General features: G+C 44.1%; 1 protein-coding gene across 1 annotated transcript in view; it reads right to left on the bottom strand.

Annotated features, from left to right (window-relative positions):
• Positions 1-13,212: 13,212 nt before the first annotated feature.
• The window catches only part of LOC137537133 (zinc finger protein 605-like), a gene marked incomplete at its 5' end in the record, with an annotated part of 31,117 nt that continues 25,432 nt past the window's right edge, over positions 13,213-18,897 (bottom strand). The window contains 2 exons of the mRNA XM_068259263.1: positions 13,213-14,645; positions 14,979-15,640. Of these exons, the coding sequence (XP_068115364.1) occupies positions 14,289-14,645; positions 14,979-15,640 (1,019 nt within the window). The remainder of the gene's footprint in view (positions 14,646-14,978; positions 15,641-18,897) is intronic.

The raw sequence follows: 18,897 nt of genomic DNA, 5'->3' as shown, positions 1-18,897 counted from the left end.
TTCCTGTATAGCATCACTTCCTGTCTTTGGCTTCATATTCTCCTTTCTGTGCGTTCCACCTGGAAGAGAGGAATTCTCCCTCTTGTGGTGAATAGGCTAACTGCAGCCTCGTGTTGTGGAACAGATATTTGCAGGACAAGCTTGAGCAGGTTGGCCCCATTCATGACAGCCACAGGACTCTGGCCCTTTCTCTTTTTTTGGGCCCATTACCGCCCCCCAATCGCCCTACCCAACTACATAGCTCCCAACTGTCTCTCTTTTGGTGGGACAGTCCCTCTTTGGTACCCTGTCCCTCTTTCTTCCTCATTTGTTCCTTTTTCAGGTCTAATGTACAGATCTATGTAAATATATGTATTTCTCTATTAAAGCATGCGTTTAATTGACTCTAAACTTTATTCCCATCCTTTAAATTGATATATTTCACATTTTAAAATGTTAATATGAAGAAAAATGAACCAGCATAGAAAGGACCAGTGTGGTGTGAATTATAAACATCATATTTTTCTAAACATAATGAAACAGAAATCTTTATGGTATGCGTGACTAGGGATGTAACGGGGTTGTGGTTGGGGGTGCAGCAAGTGTCCATCTTTCTTATCTCAAAAATATAAGAGGTATGCAACTACCCTCTTTTGATCTCCCCCTGCTCCCCACGTCAGTGTGCTGTTGTGCAGATCTGTGCACTCCAGACTTCAGCACCGCAGCACTCCAGATCCGGCGACTCACCACGTCCTTGGAACCCTCTGCTGCTGCCCCGACCCAACAACCACTGTGGGCTATCCAGCTGCCTTGCTCATAGCTCCCAGCTGTCCTTTTTTAAGAGGGACAGTCCCTCTTTTGGAACCAGTTCCCTCTGTCCCGTCTCATTATTTGTCCCCCTTTCAGGACTGAACATTTATGTAAATATACAGTTTTCCACATTTTGTCACATTACTGCCACAAACATGCATCAATTTTATTGGAATTCCACGTGAAAGACCAATACAAAGTGGTGTACATGTGAGAAGTGAATAGAAAATCATACATGATTCCAAACCTTTTTTACAAATAAATAACTGCAAAGTGGGGTGTGCGTAATTATTCAGCCCCCCTGAGTCAATACTTTGTAGAACCGCCTTTTGCTGCAATTACAGCTGCCAGTCTTTTAGGGTATGTCTCTACCAGCTTTGCACATCTAGAGACTGAAATCCTCGCCCATTCTTCTTTGCAAAACAGCTCCAGCTCAGTCAGATTAGATGGACAGCGTTTGTGAACAGAAGTTTTCAGATCTTGCCACAGATGGACTTTGACTGGGCCATTCTAACACATAGATATGTTTTGTTTTAAACCATTCCATTGTTGCCCTGGCTTTATGTTTAGGGTCATTGTCCTGCTGGAATGTGAAACTCTGCCCCAGTCTCAAGTCTTTTGCAGTCTCCAAGAGGTTTTCTGCCATGTTTGCCCTGCATTTGGCTCCATCCATCTTCCCATCAACTCTGACCAGCTTCCCTGTCCCTGCTGAAGAGAAGCACCCCCAGAGCATGATGCTGCCACCACCATATTTGACAGTGGGGATGGTGTGTTCAGAGTGATGTGCAGTGTTCCTTTTCTGCCACACAAAGCGTTTTGCATTTTGGCCAAAAAGTTCCATTTTGGTCTCATCTGACCAGAGCATGTTCTTCCACATGGTTGCCGAGTCCCCCACATGGCTTGTAGCAAACTGCAAATGGGACTTCTTAGGCTTTCTGTTAACAATGCCTTTCTTCTTGCCACTCTTCCATAAAGGCCAACTATGTACTGTGCATGACTAATAGTTGTCCTATAGACAGATTCCCCCACCTGAGCTGTAGATCTCTGCACCTCATCCAGAGTAACCATGGGCCTCTTGACTGCATTTCTGATCAGCTCTCTCCTTGTTCAGCCTATGAGTTTAGGTGGATGGCCTTGTCTTGGTAAGTGTACAGTTGTGCCATACTCCTTCCATTTCTGAATGATCGCTTGAACAGTGCTCCGTGGGATGTTCAAGGCTTTGGAAATCTTTTTGTAGCCTAAGCCTGCTTTAAATTTCTCAATAACTTGATCCCTGACCTGTCTTGTGTGTTCTTTGGACTTCACGGTGTTGTTGCTCCCAATAATTTCTTAGACAACCTCTGAGGCCCTCACAGAGCAGCTGTATTTGTACTGACATTAGATTACACACAGGTGCACTCTATTTAGTCATTAGCACTCATCAGGCAATGTCTATAGGCAACTGATTGCACTCAGATCAAAGGGGGCCGAATAATTATGCACACACCACTTTGCAGTTATTTATTTGTAAAAAATGTTTGGAATCATGTATGGTTTTCGTTCCACTTCTCACGTGTGCACCACTTTGTGTTGGTGTTTCATGTGGAATTCCAATAAAATTGATTCATGTTTGTGGCAGTAATGTGACAAAATGTGGAAAACTTCAAGGGGGCCGAATACTTTTGCAACCCACTGTACATATGTTTTCTACTTAGAAATGTGTACAAATTGACTCCAAACTTTATTCCCATCCTTGAAATTGGCACGTTTCTTATTTTGAAGTTTTCACATGAAGGAAAACTAATGACTACAGAAAGGAACAGTGTGGTTAGTTTTTTAAAAACGATGCTTTTTACATATGAATTCTTTGTGGTATGTGTGACTAGGGGTGTGGTGGCAGCATGATTAGTGGTGTGACAGGAGGTGTGGCTTAGAGGAGTAACTATTTCTTATCTTAAAGTGCACCTGAACTCAGAACTTCCTCTCTGCTCTAAAAGATAAGCAAAAGCATACAAACCTTTAAACAAAAACATTTCCTTGTTACAGCTTATAGAGTTCCTACAAAGAAGCTGTAGTGTAGTTACTTCCTGGTTTGTTGGGAGCACAGAAAAGGTTAACCTCCTGTGTTTACTTATTAGCTCACAACTCGGCAGACAGTTGACAGCTCAAATAACACTGGCTCATTACTTGCTGAGAAGGCAGAATTAGACAAGAGAATGTGACACTCTGGACACAGGGTGGCTTTCTCTGTGTTCTCCATCACTCCTGTGCAAGTGTTCAGATCTACTGTAAAATGTTGGGAGGTGTGGCCTTGCTGCTTTAGCCTCAGGGGATCCTATGAAAACGATCCACCCGCTGCCGATACCCACAACAGTCATGTCACCACTGATGACATCTAGGGGAGCCATGACACTGCTGTTCCCCCAAACCATCCAGGACACAGTATGCTGGACCCGCCAGCCAACAGACATCACTACAGCCACCAGCTCTGACCTCCAGTCCTAAATCCTCTGGCCCTGGATCCTCATCATCCGATCCTCACCCTGAAGGCCACCAATGTTAGGAAGGATTCAGGAAGCCACCATGCCGGATCCCCCAGTCATTGATGCAGCCCATCCTCTGACTCTGTCTCCCAGTGGAGCCTGCTCACCACCACCCATCACACTGGCCAGTAGAACAGCCCCCCCCCCCCCCCCCATACTCGGTCTGGGACTCCTAACAGCCACATTGTCTGCCCTGTAATAGTTGTTATTTAAGTGCACTTGCTATAAATGTCATGGGTAGCAAACACTTATCTTCAGGGCTCTCCTGGTTTATATCAAGCAATTACCTTTGATCATCCCCGTCTGCTACGTAGCATCTCTACTTCCTAACACACTCATTACATGCACTGACATCTGTGCAAAACCTGGGGCCATATGCAATTGACTTTTTCTTCTGACTTTTCACCTAGATCGTATTTTTAAACTTGTCAATAAAATGCTCTTTGCGCCACCAGAAATCAAGAAAATACTCAAAATAATTTTGATAGTACTCTTTCACCTACATTTTGGTACTTTTCTTAGCTGAAAAATGCTGGAAAATTAATTTAAATTGAAGATAAAAAATAATCTCCTAGGAGATTACTCATTTGAAAAAGTGAATTGCGTATGGCCCCTGGTGTTGCCAATACAGTACTGGAACACGCAGTGCAGGTACTCACGTAACTACTTATGCTTCCGTCAAAGGCCAGAGATATATGAATCCTTATCCACACTGGGAGACAATGGGCTTGATTCAAAAAAGGGTGCTAAGTGTTAGCTGTGAAAAGCCACTTTGCATGTGCTAACATGCGTTGCACGTGCTAAGTAGTTAGCACATGCAAACTACTTAGTACCATAGTTAGCACATGTAAACTACTTAGCACCGTAGTTAGCACATGCAAACTACTTAGCATCCTAGTTAGCACGTGCAAACTACTTAGTACCCTAGTTAGCACGCCCAAAGCCTTTAGGCGTGCTAACTAAGTTAGCACCGTTTACTGAATCAGGCCAATGGCTTGTGATCGTTAATTAAAATTTGCACCTGGAGCTATCTGCGCTCGGGTCCGTGCTGTTGTACATGCATGAGCTGCCTGCGCCCACGCTCGGGTCTGTGCTACTGTGCATGCATTAGTTGTCTGCGCTCGGGTCTGTGCTGTTGTGCATGCATGAGCTGCCTGCGCCCAGGTCTGTGCTACTGTGCGTGCATGAGCTGCCTGCGCCTGCACTCAGGTCTGTGCTACTGTGCATGCATGAGCTGCATGCACCTGGGTGTGTGCTGCTATGCAAGCATGAGCTGCCTGCGCCTGCACTCAGGTCTGTGCTGCTGTGCATGTGTGAGCTGCCTACACCTGTGCTGCTGTGCATGCATGAGCTGCCTGCGCACGGGTCTGTGCTGCTGTGCATGCATGAGCTGCCTGCGCCTGCATGAGGTGCCTGCGCCCAGGTCTGTGCTACTGTGCATGCATGAGCTGCCTGCGCCCGCACTCAGGTCTGTGCTGCTGTGCATGTGTGAGTTGCCTGTACCTGTGCTGCTGTGCATGCATTAGCTGCCTTCGCAGGGGTCTGTGCTACTATGCATGCATTAGCTGTCTGCGCCTGTGCTACTGTGCCTGCGCGAGCTGTCTGCGCCTGGGCTACTGTGCCTGCATGAGCTGCCTGCGCCTGGGTCTGTGCTACTGTGCCTGCATGAGCTGCCTGTGCTGCTGTGCATGCATGAGCTGCCTGTGCCCGGGTCCGTGCTACTGTGCGTGCATGCTACTGTGCGTGCATGAGCTGCCTGCACCCGGGGCTGTGCTACTGTGCGTGCATGCTACTGTGCGTGCATGAGCTGCCTGCACCCGGGGCTGTGCTACTGTGCCTGCATGAGCTGCCTGTGCCCGGGTCCGTGCTACTGTGTGCGTGCATGAGCTGCCTGTGCTGCTGTGCATGCATGAGCTGCCTGCACACGGGTCTGTGCTACTGTGTGTGCATGAGCTGCCTGCACACGGGTCTGTGCTACTGTGCGTGCATGAGCTGCCTGCATACGGGTCTGTGCTACTGTGCGTGCATGAGCTGCCTGCACACGGGTCTGTGCTACTGTGCGTGCATGAGCTGCCTGTGCCCGGGTCCGTGCTACTGTGTGCGTGCATGAGCTGCCTGCACCCGGGGCTGTGCTACTGCCACTATCACTACCCTATTGTTAAATCAGTAATTAGCTTAATGTCATTGTCTGTTGCAGGCAGCTGCTATGTGTCTGTGTGTGTGCTGTGCACAGACCAGGCCAGCTGCTGCCTGCTGGCAAGCTATTAGCCTTAGGTATAGGTTAGGGATTAGGGGATAGGATTACTGTGTTATTGTCAGTGCTAGTAGTTGTTAGAGTAGTAGTAGTACTGTGTTAGCTTTCTACAGAAGTGCTGTGCTGTGAGCAGTGCCAGTGTGCACCAGTGTCTTCTCCTCTGCTGTCTGACTGCCACGTGTCACTTGCCACATGTCACTTGCCACAGACTGCCTGTGCAGCTCCCACCACCAGGGTGCCACAGGCCACAGTTTGTAATAAGAACAATGGAGAAGCCTCTTGAGCATTCAGAGCCCCCCCCCCACGGTAAGAATCTGTTTTTTACCTCCCCCAACCTCGCAGATTTGCTTGAAATATTTTCCATGCGTTTGTGTTGACAGATTGTGAATGGGGCACCGATGCACCAAACTTTCTTTGATCTGAAGCAAAAGGAACTTTAAAGTTATTGCAGTACTATTGAGAGCTATGAAAAGTGGACATTTAGGCTTCTTGCACACAGGGGCGTTACAGGCGCACGTTAGTGCAGCCTGTAACGCTCCTCCAACGCACAGCAATGTAACACAAGTGGGCTGTTCACACTGCCCACGTTGCGTTACATTGTAACGCAGCAAAGTGCTGCATGCTGTGCGTTCTCCGCGGCTAAGCCGCGTTAGACTGCTTGCACATGCTCAGTCATGTTGGGGAGGAGGGGAGAGCGGCCGGGCACATGGCTAATTAATATTCACTGCACTCAGTGACGTGCAGTGTTTACTTCCTGGAGCGGCCGCTCGGTGCGGCGATTGGCCGGGCGGGACCACGTGATGCCGCATGTGTCCAAAAGTACGCATCACGGCATCACGGACGCCAGAGTGAGCTGCACAACGCGGCTCACTCCGACGTCCACACCAGAGAGCACCAGGCGTTGCGTTAGGGGCACGTTATTTGCCCTATAATGTCCCCTAAACGCAACGTCCTGGTGTGTAACTAGCCTAAAGGGAATCTGAAGTGAAAATAAACTTATGAGATAATGATTTGTATGTGTAGTACAGCTAAGAAATAACACATTAGCAGCAGAGATATGAGTCTAATATTGTTTCCAGTACAGGAATAGTTAAGAAACTCCAGTTGTTATCTATGCAATAGAGCCACTGATCTCTCCGACTTTCAAAGTCTCAGAGAGCTCAGTCTTCTGAAGCTTATAATCTCAAGTGTCTGTCACTGTATTTTGTTTTTTCTGCAGAGGGAAGTTCAAAAGTTCACTAGCCTGCTCTGTAAAATCATTTAGAATGCTAAATGTAGTGAGTAAAGCTTCATGGAGCCAATGGCATCTGGTATTTTGTGGCAGAATCTTGTGGAGTGGATGAAGGTGAAGGGAAGTCGCCCTGTTGGGACAGCCTGTGTCTGTCCTAGTTGATGCAGGACTATGGAAATGTATGCAGCTGGAAAATGGACCAATCATATCCCACCCCAGCTTCAAGCTGCATACATTTACATAATTTACTGTATTTTGCATCAACTCAGCTTTATTTGCATCTCATTGACTATCACCCAGTGACAGACTACAGACCTGCAATGTTACAGAGAGCTCTGGCTACAAACACTGAGCTTAGAATGGCCAATAGAAATACAATTTATTACAGTATATCTGATTGATGCAGTTAATAGTACATCTAATGGGGCCCATACAACAGTCAATTTCAGCCATCGATCGATGGCTGATTTGACTGCTCTGATCGAATTAGCTAAAAATCGATGCAACAGGAAGCATGATCGATCGCCGATTTGATCGATTTGCTATATCGGTCCGGACAGAAAATCTGGGTTGATCGGATGCTGCAGCAGATCGATGGCCCATAGGGTTGCATTGGAGCGAATAGTGCAACATTGCATTTCGATCAATTTTCAACAGATTTAATTCTGAAATCTTTCGGAAATCTGTTCCTTGTGTGTTGACACATCAGATAGATTCCTCTAAGATTCGACCTGACAGGCATCTGACAGGAATCTATCTGATGGTCGAATCTGCTGCTAATCTTTAAGGAACAAAACACGACACACTGTGGGAACAATATACAGCTGATATTCAGCACATTATCCAGAGGAATAACTTTATTAGCAGCTTTAGTCACAGGAGAGATACTTGGAGATGCATCAGATTTCCATTCTAATAGGATTTGTTTTATAACATAACACAGAATTGTTTCCAGTAACAGCTTCCCACATTTGTCTGTAGCACCCCAGAATTCCTGTATGTCACCTCAACCCCAAACACCTGTATCCAATCATCTCCTTAATTTACATTTGGGGTGCAGCACTGAGGCATTGGGGTGTCTATAGCAGTGACTGTAACACATATAACAATAACTTGTTCCCCTCTCCACCCCAAAATTCCTGTATCTCACCTCCAGCCCAAACACCTGCATCCAATCATCTGCTTCTAATTTACATGTGGGGTGCAGCACTGAGGCATTGGGGTGTCTATAGCAGTGACTGTAACACATATAACAATAACTTGTTCCCCTCTCCACCCCAAAATTCCTGTATCTCACCTCCAGCCCAAACACCTGCATCCAATCATCTCCTAATTTACATTTGGGGTGCAGCACTGAGGCATTGGGGTGTATCTGCATTGGGAATCATCTGAATTCAACTCCGACTTATTATTTCACTGATTTAAACTCCTCTAATTGACATATACAGTACAGAAGTATCCCTTTATAGTAAACTCCAATGGAGCAGGAAAAGTAGTTTACTATAGCAGAAGTTTTTCACTATACCAGGATTGGTCATACATTGTATATTTATACAGACACATTTGATGGGACCTAAGGACTGAGTTTACTATATCCAGATGTTTATTATATCAGCGTTTACTATAATGAGATTCTACTGTAGCAATCTTGGTGATTGAAAGTATGTAACACAAAAGGCATCTCATCACCAAAGCTTAGGAATTTTACATCTATATTAAGATGACATCTGCTTTTGGGAGTAAAAAGCTCCGGGCCAGGAAGCTGACACTCTACCCTGTTGGCCATCCCATTCATATAGAATCGGTACAGGAGCTAACAATAGTTACATGTGTTAACACCCAAATGCACTTGTTTAAACAAATTACAGCTCATATAAAAATGATTACTCTTTTATAATGTACTAAGACACATGTTAAAATGATAGAGGAATGTAAGTTTGCAAAATAGCGCAGTTGGATGTCGCAATAGTTACTAGAGAAGGAAATTCACATGCAAATAATTGTGAGTTGATGCAGGAATATGCAAATTTTGCATGAAAAGGCATGCAGCTTGAAAATGGAATATCAACTCCTGCAAAGGTCCACAAAGGGGGTAAGAGGCGCCTAGGAGTGTACAGAACGGAGAAGAGAAAAAGAGGGGGGAGGCTTACCTCAATAATGACAAACTCAAATTTATAAACATAATGTATTATTAATAAGCATACACTTATAAGCACTAGAATATGCGTCTCAGCCAACACACCACTGTTCCAAAGTATCAATAATAATCAATCTTTAAACATGGCTCAGAGTGGTTTGGCTATATAGTTAAGTAGTACAAGAAAGAAGCAGAACCCGTCTGCAAGCCAAAGCACTCAATGAGTCAGATATCTATAAAAGTGAAAAAGTATCTCTTAATTCAATTAAAACACCCTAAAAAAGGTGGATTTGTCCATACATATAGGCAAAAAGACATAGATTTAAAATAAACGGTCTGTAAGCCAGCTCAGTACCTTTCCATTAGTAGCCTGGATAATACAAAGTCCTCTCCACACCGGGTATAATATATCCCGTGCAGAATCAGCAAGGCACAAGCCAGTAATCCAATACCAAACTTATTCTCCAATAGATGTAGACTGGGGACAACATTGCTTTGTGTGGACAATATTTTTCAGGATGCAGGTAGCATATGCATAACAGTCAATAATATAGATTTGTGCATTTAAAAATCCAGTATTAACTGACTCTGGTGCAGACCAGAAAGATCCAGCTGCCAACAGTAACCAGAGATCAGACAGTATGGACTGCAGATGTCCAATCGCAACATCCAGGTCCCTGTAGTCCAGAGGACAGATATCAGTTTGTGTATATAGCCAGTATTTAAACGGATGAAAACAAGTTGAAAACCAGCAAGATTGAAAAGTGTTGTCATAGCTAACGCTCCTGGAGAAGGGTGGTCACTTGTAAGTCCATGTGTCCCGATAGAAAGTCCATAGAACAATGGTAGTTGGAATAGTTCAAGATCACTGGCAGGAGGAGAGCGTCGGGCTATATGGCTGATGGCTGCAGCGGGCTAATAGTCGACCCGTTTTGCCGTTGTGTGTGTGTGTGTGTGTCTATATATATATATATATATATATATATATATATATATATATATATATATATATATATTTTTTTTTTTATATATATATATATATATTTTATACATATATATATATATATATATATATATTAAGCATATATATATTCATGAATTTGCCGTTATTGAGGTGTAATTTGCTTAACCATTTAACCTTTTGGGGACCGCCGCTATGAGATCCTACACCACATTTGTGGCTGCTCTAGGCTGATGCGGCATAGGAACTATGCTGCCCGCCGTTTCCACTCCCGACGCAATCGTGCGCACCCGAGAGGGGAGATTATATGACAGCTGACATCTCCCCTCAGTGATCAGCAGCCATCGCGTATGATTGCTGATCACATGATCACTAGGATCTCCGGCGGATCATAGTGATCACGTACAGAGCTGCGGTGGTAGGGGGGAAAGAAGAGGATCCACTCGCCTCCCTGCTGTTCCCCCGACTATCGGCGCTCCGCTCCGGCCGGCATCTCTGCTCGCTGCGACGTAAGTCCCGGCCCGTGGTTTGATGACGCCATCAAGCCGTGACCTGGGACTTAGCGTCAGTACGAGCGGGGATGTCGGCGAGAGTGAAGGTGTCCGCAGCGGCTCATCGCTGGAGCCTGGGAGGTGAGGGAAGGCTGCTGGCGAAAGGAGGGACATCTGGCCCTGCAAGCCCTAACAGGATCCGGCTGCCTGATCCCCTAAACATGCGCCCCCCCCAGGCAAAAGTGCCTGGTCCTTAAGGAGAGTTAGGCAGCCAGTCCCCAATAGGTTAAACAAGTGCATTTGGGTGTTAACACGCTTTCCACACAATCCTGTAAGGGTGGAATTTGATTGGTCCATTTTCAAGCTGCATCCATTTGCATACAACATTTGCATAAACATGCATCAACGCACAATTATTTGCATCTCATTGACCATCCCTATTAGTGACACAGCTACACATCAGGCTTTATTCTTACAGCAGAGATGTTATTTATTATATATAAAAAAAAATCCTTTGTACACATCAGATATACAGTCAAACAATTAGATATGTATAGCTGACTTTAAAGGGGAACTTCAGCCTAACCAAACATACTGTCATTAAGTTACATTAGTTATGTTAATTAAAATAGATGGGTAATATAATCTCTTACCCACCCTGTTTTAAAAGAACAGGCAAATGTTTGTGATTTCATAGGGAGAGCCATCTTTTTGGATGAAAGGAGGGGACAGGGAGCATGAGACACAGTTCCAACTGTCCTGTGTCCTGATCACCCCCCCCCCCCCCCCCGCCTATGCACACTAGGCTTCAAATCTCACATTCAAAATAAAAAAAAAAATTGCACCAAAACAGCAGAACAAGAACAACATCAGAAATCCCATCATGATTTGCAAAGCATCAGGGGAAAAATGTCCGGGCAGTTTTCTTCTGTGCAGTTAAAAATGAAGTTTGGGTAAAAAAAAATCAGTTCTGATGCTGTGAAACTGTTAGCTACTTACCGACCGCTCCACGCAGATTGGCATGGATGCGGCGGTAGCCCCAGGACCGCACCACGCCAATCGGCCTTCTATGTGGCGAGCAGGAGAGTGCGCGCATTTGGAGTCGGAATCGATGCATTTTTGGACAACTCCGACTCCAAGTACCAAAAAACTACTCCGAATCCGACTCTCCAACTTTTGCTAGGAATACATCGACTTTAAAACCATCTTGGTTAAAAACTAAGAAATAATTATTTTTTTTCATTTTTTTTTTCTTATTCCATTTGACTACCCACCCTTCTGTACCTTTTTTGGGTTGGTTAAAGCGAAATATAACCCTGAATTTCAACTTTGCTCTAAAACATTATTTACAGCATATTATATGCAACCAGCATTTTTTTTTTTTACTAGACCAGCATTGGAAGGGTTACACACAGAGCTTTAAAGTTCCTGGAGAGAACTGCTCCCCAGCAGCCGAAGCTTAGATAAATACATTTAAGCAAAACAAAATGTAACAAGTGTGGAATGTGACTCACTCTCTCTGACTGTGCAGGAGCTGGAGGACAGCCAAAGAGTGTGTAACATTCCTCACTTGTTACATTTTGTTTACTTAAATGTATCGATCTAAACTTCGGCTGCAGGGAGCATTTCTCTTCACGGAACTTTAACCTTCCTGGCGGTAAGCCCGAGCTGAGCTCGGGCTATGCCGCGCAGGAAGATAGCTCAGCCCCTGGTGGGGCGATCTGCTCACTTTAAAATGCTGTACGCGCAGCTAGCACTTTGCTAGCCGCGCGTACAGCTCGATCGCCGCCGCACGCAGCGGCGCAAGAGGCCCCCTCCCCCCCCGCCCCCGCCAGAGCCCTGCACTGCCCGGACCAATGAGTTCCGGGCAGCGCTATGGGCTGGATCGGAGGCGTCTGATGTCAGGACGTCGGCTGACGTCCATGACGTCATTCCGATCGTCGCCATGGCGACAGGAGAAGCCAAACAGGGGAGCGCGTTATATACGCGTTCCCCTGTTTGCTTTTGATGCCGGCGACGATCGCACTAGAGGGACACATGCGCCCTCTAGTGGTGGCAAAAAAAATTAACCGCCAGGGAGGTTAAAGCTCTGTGTGTAACTTTTCCAATGCTGGTCTAGTAAAAAAATAATGCTGGTTGCATATAATATGCTGTAAATAATGTTTTAGAGCAAAGTTGAAATGCAGGGTTATATTCCGCTTTAAGTCCCCGTAGTAATGCTGCCATTGAGTCAATAGGAAAACGGAAAATTGTAATACTTACCTACAGGTAATTTTCGTTTCCTGCTGACTCCATGGCAGCATACGGAGAGGCCACCCTGATTAAGTTACAGTGATTTGGTAGACTAGTAAAAAGAAAGCAGGAGGAAGTGGGCAGAGCAAAGATTTATAGGACACCAGTCCTGTGGGGGTTAGGGGGGGGGGGGGGGGCGGGGCTAACCCCCATAGTAATGCTGCCATGGAGTCAATAGGAAACGAAAATCACCTGTAGGTAAGTATTCAATTTTCCGTTTTGTTATAAACAAGAAATTCGAGCCAGGGGCCCAAACAATGGGAACCCCCGAGAAAAATGTGCGCTTTTAAATAAAGTTTTATAATGTATTTCCGCTTCCTGTTGTCTTCCTATTCATTTTCATAAAAACCAATACGAAAACAAATACAATATGTGAACTGCAAATGCATTAAAGCGCATGCAAAACGCATGAAAAAAACAATATGCGGCAAAAGAAATGCAAGCGCACAAAAAAATGCAACAAAAACACACTAAACACACAGACACAAATGCACCGCTTCCGCCAGAAAACGCAAGCTTTCACCCTATGTCACCCTATGTCATATGTGAGCCCAGCCTATACGAGCTGTAATTTGCTTAAACAAGTGCATTTGGGTGTTCACATAACACGCTTTCCACACAATCCTGCAAAGGTGGAATTTGATTGGTCCATTTTCAAGCTGCATCCATTTTCATACAGAATTTGCATAAACCAGCAGCAATGTAGAATTATTTGCATTCCATTGACCATCCCTATTAGTGACACAGCTACACATCAGGCTTTATTCTTACAGGAGAGATATTCTTTATTATATATAAAAGATTCCTGTGTACACATCAGATATACAGTCACAGTAATATATGTATAACTGACTTTAAAAATACGGTGACAGCTTTATTGCAGCAGCAAATGTAACTGTTTTTGGATTGTTTATTATTTCATTTTTGTGGACTAAGCTCTTCTATTACTGTATATTCAAGTTATGTATCTATTATCTGAGAAATAGAATATTTTATCATATTTTTCCTTCTAAGTAAATATACATTTATTTGAAGTCGGAGTCGATGCATTTTTGGACAACTCTGACTCCAAGTACCCAAAAACTACTCCGAATTCGGCTCTTGCTGGGAATACATCAACTTTAAAACTATCATGGTTAAAAACTAAGAAATAATGATTTTTTTTAATTTTTTTCTTATTATTCCATTTAGAATAAAATAATTCTTAGCAAAATGTACCACCCAAAGAAATCCTAATTGGTGGCGAAAAAAATACAAGATATAGAACATTTCAGTGTGATAAGTAGTGATAAAGTTATTACCAAATGGGAGGAGGGCTGAAATGTGAAAAATGCTGTAGTCCATAACACTTGCCATTAAATATATAAAACAAGAACTCACGCAAGTTCTGTCTCAGCGAAGTACTATATGTGCCCATGTTTATCTCATCAAATCATCTCAGTTCAGGGACTTCAACACTTTAACAAAGCAATATACTGAGTAGCATGAAATTACTTATTAAGGTCTCTGTGTTAAAATGTCTCCATGTGCACTTCATGTACAAGAAATAAAAGAAACATTGTAAAAAAAACAAAACAAAAAAAAAAACACACAACCAAGATGTTACTACAATCAACACAAATGTCTGACAAGCAGTGATTTACGGAAAAAATATTTCCCATACTCATCACATGAATAGGGGTTCTCACCAGTGTGAGATCTCTCATGTCTGACAAGATCTGATTTTTGAACAAAACATTTCCCACACTCAGCACAAGAATAGGGCTTCTCACCAGTGTGAGATCTCTCATGTCTGACAAGGTGTGATTTTGTAACAAAACATTTCCCACACTCAGCACAAGAATAGGGCTTCTCACCAGTGTGAGATCTCTCATGACTGACAAGGTGTGATTTTGTAAAATAACATTTCCCACACTCAGCACAAGAATAGGGCTTCTCACCAGTGTGAGATCTCTCATGACTGACAAGCTGTGATTTTGTAACAAAACATTTCCCACACTCAGCACATGAATAGAGCTTCTCTCCAGTGTGTGATCTCTCATGATATAAATGGCCTGTTCTAGATCCAAAACATTTTCCACACACTCTACATGAATAGCGCTTCTCACCAGTGTGAGATCTCTCATGATATAAAAGGCCTGTTTTAGTTCCCAAACATTTTCCACACACTCTACATGAATAGCTCTTCTCACCGGTGTGGGATCTCTCATGAACGACAAGCTGTGATTTTCGAATAAAACATTTCCCACACTCAGCACACAAAAAGGGCTTTTCACCAGTATGAGATCTCTCATGACTGACAAGGTGTGATTTCCTAAAAAAACATTTCCCACACTCAGCACATGAATAGGGCTTCTCACCAGTATGAGTTCTTTCATGTCTGACAAGCTGTGATTTTGTAACAAAACATTTCCCACACTCAGTACATGAATGGGGCTTCTCACCAGTATGAGATCTCTCATGTCTGACAAGCTGTGATTTACTAGCAAAACATTTCCTACACTCAGCGCATAAATATGGCTTCTCACCTGAATGAGATATCTCATGTTTGACAAGGTCTGATTTCCCACCAAAACATTTCCCACACTCGGCACAGGAAAAGGGCTTCTCACCAGTGTGAGATCTCTCATGTCTGACAAGGTCTGATTTCTGTATAAAACATTTCCCACACTCAGCACATGAATAGGGCTTCTCACCAGTGTGATATCTCTTATGTCTGACAAGAGCTGCTTTCTTAACAAAACATTTCCCACACATGGAACAGGAATAAGACCCTCCAGCAGAGGGAGAGCTGTGCTGGGTAGGAGGCCCTTCAGGGTTAGACAGGTGAGGGGAGTCTGGGGGAGTATTTTGGGTAACAAGGATATCTGCAGGAGACTCTTGTCCAGTGACATCATCCGTTGTACAGTCTATGGATACAGAAAGACGAGTCTCTGAGAGGTTCCTGATGCCGGGACTCCGCACTGCAAATAGAGAAACATCATCACTTCCTGTTAGAGAATTCTGAGGGGAGGAGCAATTATCATTAGCGATGGTCAGTGAGCTGCTGAGAATTCCAAGTTGATGCAAAGTTTATGCAATTTGGAAATAGACCAGATGCAGCAGCTGCATAACTTTGCATATAATTAGCATACAATTTGCATCAGCTCAGAGTCGGGCCTGGAACCCACGGGCAGCACTTTTCTAAACATTTGTGATTTGTAAAGCTCTTACTAATGTAATGCTATGGGGGATTAAAAAATATTACATTAACAAGAGCTTTTCAAATCCCAAGCGCTTAGATTAGGCCTGCTACTGGGTCCCAGGCCTTATTGTCATGTCACTGACCACCACTAATTATCAGCCTGACAAAGAACTGCAGAAGGTTGTGCACATTACAGGCAGCCAATCACATGACAATAACTGCCTTGCATGCACATTTTAAGTAGCTTGGAGTTCAGCCAATGAAATGCATTTCCTGACAAATGTGATTAGTTGCATACAAATTTGTATTACGTTTGCATACAAGTAAGACATTTGCATCTCATTGACCTCCCTACACATAAAGCATTGCCCATACATGGAAAAGCAGCAAGTTGTAGAGCTTGATGAGACAATGGAAGCAATGTGTTACTCCTGTGACAACAGACCTATATGTACTTATAGCAAGAGATCTGTGTTATGTTTGTAGAGCAATGTGGTGTCACTTACACATTCTTATTACCATTGTGGAGTCATAGTATATAATATAATACATTTAGTGCACTACACACCTCCCAAACACTAAATAAATAGCTGCAATGTCCCAGCCTCACTCATGTATAGAAATATTATTATTATTATTATTATTAAGTATTTATATAGCGCCGACATATTACGCAGCACTGTACAGTGTATATATATATCTTGTCACTAACTGTCCCTCAAAGGAGCGCACAATCTAATCCCTACCATTGCCATATGTCTATATTATGTATTGTAAGTACTGTAGTCTAGGGACAATTTTTTATGGGGAGCCAATTAACTTATCCGTATGTTTTTGAAATAACAGAATAGCTTATCTGGGTGTGCTTCCCACTTACATAAACACAATGATAAGTCCATATAATGAATACAGCGCCCCACACTAACAGCACAAATACTCACCAAAATGTCTGCCAGCTCAGTCCACTGGTACCAGGAGGAGGAGGGGGGGGGGGGGGCTTTATTAAGGATCAGGGCCACGGCCCTGACAAAGCAGCCAATTGGCTGTGAAACATGTAGGTGGGCAGAGTTTGCACCAACCAGCATCCCAGCACACCTAGTCCACATGTTCAAAGTGCCAACAGCGTGGCTGATCCAGGAGGGTGCTGTGAGCCCCAGGAGGGTATTGCTGTATGCACAGATGCAGGAGAAAAGTACATATGATCTATAATTGGCATGTTTTACCCCTAGGGTTATATTAGCAGCACACTCATGCCTGTGCATTCATACACACACTCACACTGCCTTATAATATAATACAGCGTTGGGAGGGCCCCTTAAACAATGTTATGGGGAGCAAATCCAGGGAGTTGTTGCCTCATTATGCCATAAGGGAAAGTCAGATGCATGGATCACAGTTCCTTGAGCAGATATTACCTCGTGGATCACAGTCCATCTAAGGCTAGACAGGCGCACTGATAGTGAGAGGCGGCTGACTGACTCACTGGTAGACTTTCTCCCAAAGGACGGCACCTCACTGGAAGTGTAATTAAAGCTCTTTTATTGCATCAAACGTGACAGCAAGACAGACGCTGTTTCGGGCAAAGCCCTTCTTCCAATTGCATAAGCCACAAACTAACACACACTCCAAGTGCCTTAAATACCCCACCCCCAATAAAAACACCTATCAGGTGTCAGTCTGGGCGGGACAACTGGCGGACCTGATGGGGAACAGGTAGCAGCAATATGCAAATGTATCAAACCAAAACCACTAACATCATTTACCTGTAAACTTGTAATAGGCGGCATCAGCCGTGGGCAAAAAGCGCAGCGCTCACATAGCACGCCACAACCTGTGTGTTGATTGGCCTATACAAAGAGCCAATCATTGCTGGCCAAACAAAAGGCGCAGGCGGCGCCATTGGCAACCGAGACTCAAGAACGGCCGAAGCTCCCGCAGCGTCATAGGTCACAAGACCTTACGCCGACCAATAACGCCAGAGAGGTAATATTCCTCTCACAGTAGCGCCGCCGTGCATTCCACGGGATATGGAGCGCACGGAAGAAGATTGAATGCCATTGTGGGAAGATATCCGATCCTTTAATCACTGTGTGGTCATTCCTTTATACGCAAGGCCACAAGGGCACTTGAGCATATACACCACAAACGTAGAATCACACGTATAAAGGCCATTTATCAAAAAGGTTTGTAAGGTTCTAGCTGGATAGCCTCTTCTAATAAATTCTGCATCTCAATCTGACGTAAAGTATGTGTATCCTCACTGCTCACAATCCTGCCAATACGGCCTAACTGACTGGATGGAATGCTGTTTTTAGTACCTGGATGGAAGCTATCATAATGTAAAGTAGAATTGCAATCAGTTTCCTTGACGTACAGATCTGAAACAAGATGTCCATTCTCTCTAATAACCAGCACATCAAGGTTGGAGATCTTTTGTACATCATTTAATATGCCAGTTACATGGGTCTTGCCCATGCATACGTCTCACCTCTCACTGTGATGTACACAAGATCTCCTAACTTGATGTGCTGGTTATTAGAGAGAATGGACATCTTGTTTCAGATCTGTACGTCAAGGAAACTGATTGCAATTCTACTTTACACTATGATAGCTTCCATCCATTAGGTACTAAAAACAGCATTCCATCCAGTCAGTTAGGCCGTACTGACAGGATTGTGAGCAGTGAGGATACTCGTGCTTTAAGTAAAATTGAGATGCAGAACAAATTTATTAGAAGAGGCTATCCAGCTAGGACCTTACAAACAAATACAGTTTCAAAGAGGAAACAGCCTGGCCCTAGAATTCCTTTTGCGTCTACTTTTAGTACGTGCAGTGATGCTGTTTCGCGCAATATACGTAGACACTGGTGTATACTTTCGGATGGTTTTCCGAGTGTTGCGGAATTCCGTTATCCTCCTATGATGTCATTTAAGAGAGCTCCTACGGTGCGTGATAAACTTACCCCCAGAATACAAAACCCAGCTGTCGGTTCATCTCGTAGAGGTATGTTCCCATGTTTGGGATGCCATATGTGCG

The sequence above is a fragment of the Hyperolius riggenbachi genome, chromosome 10 (assembly GCF_040937935.1).
Source record: "Hyperolius riggenbachi isolate aHypRig1 chromosome 10, aHypRig1.pri, whole genome shotgun sequence".
Taxonomy (NCBI): domain Eukaryota; kingdom Metazoa; phylum Chordata; class Amphibia; order Anura; family Hyperoliidae; genus Hyperolius; species Hyperolius riggenbachi.
The sequence above is the reverse complement of the archived record's forward strand: the minus strand, read 5'-3'. Positions and strand labels throughout refer to the sequence as shown.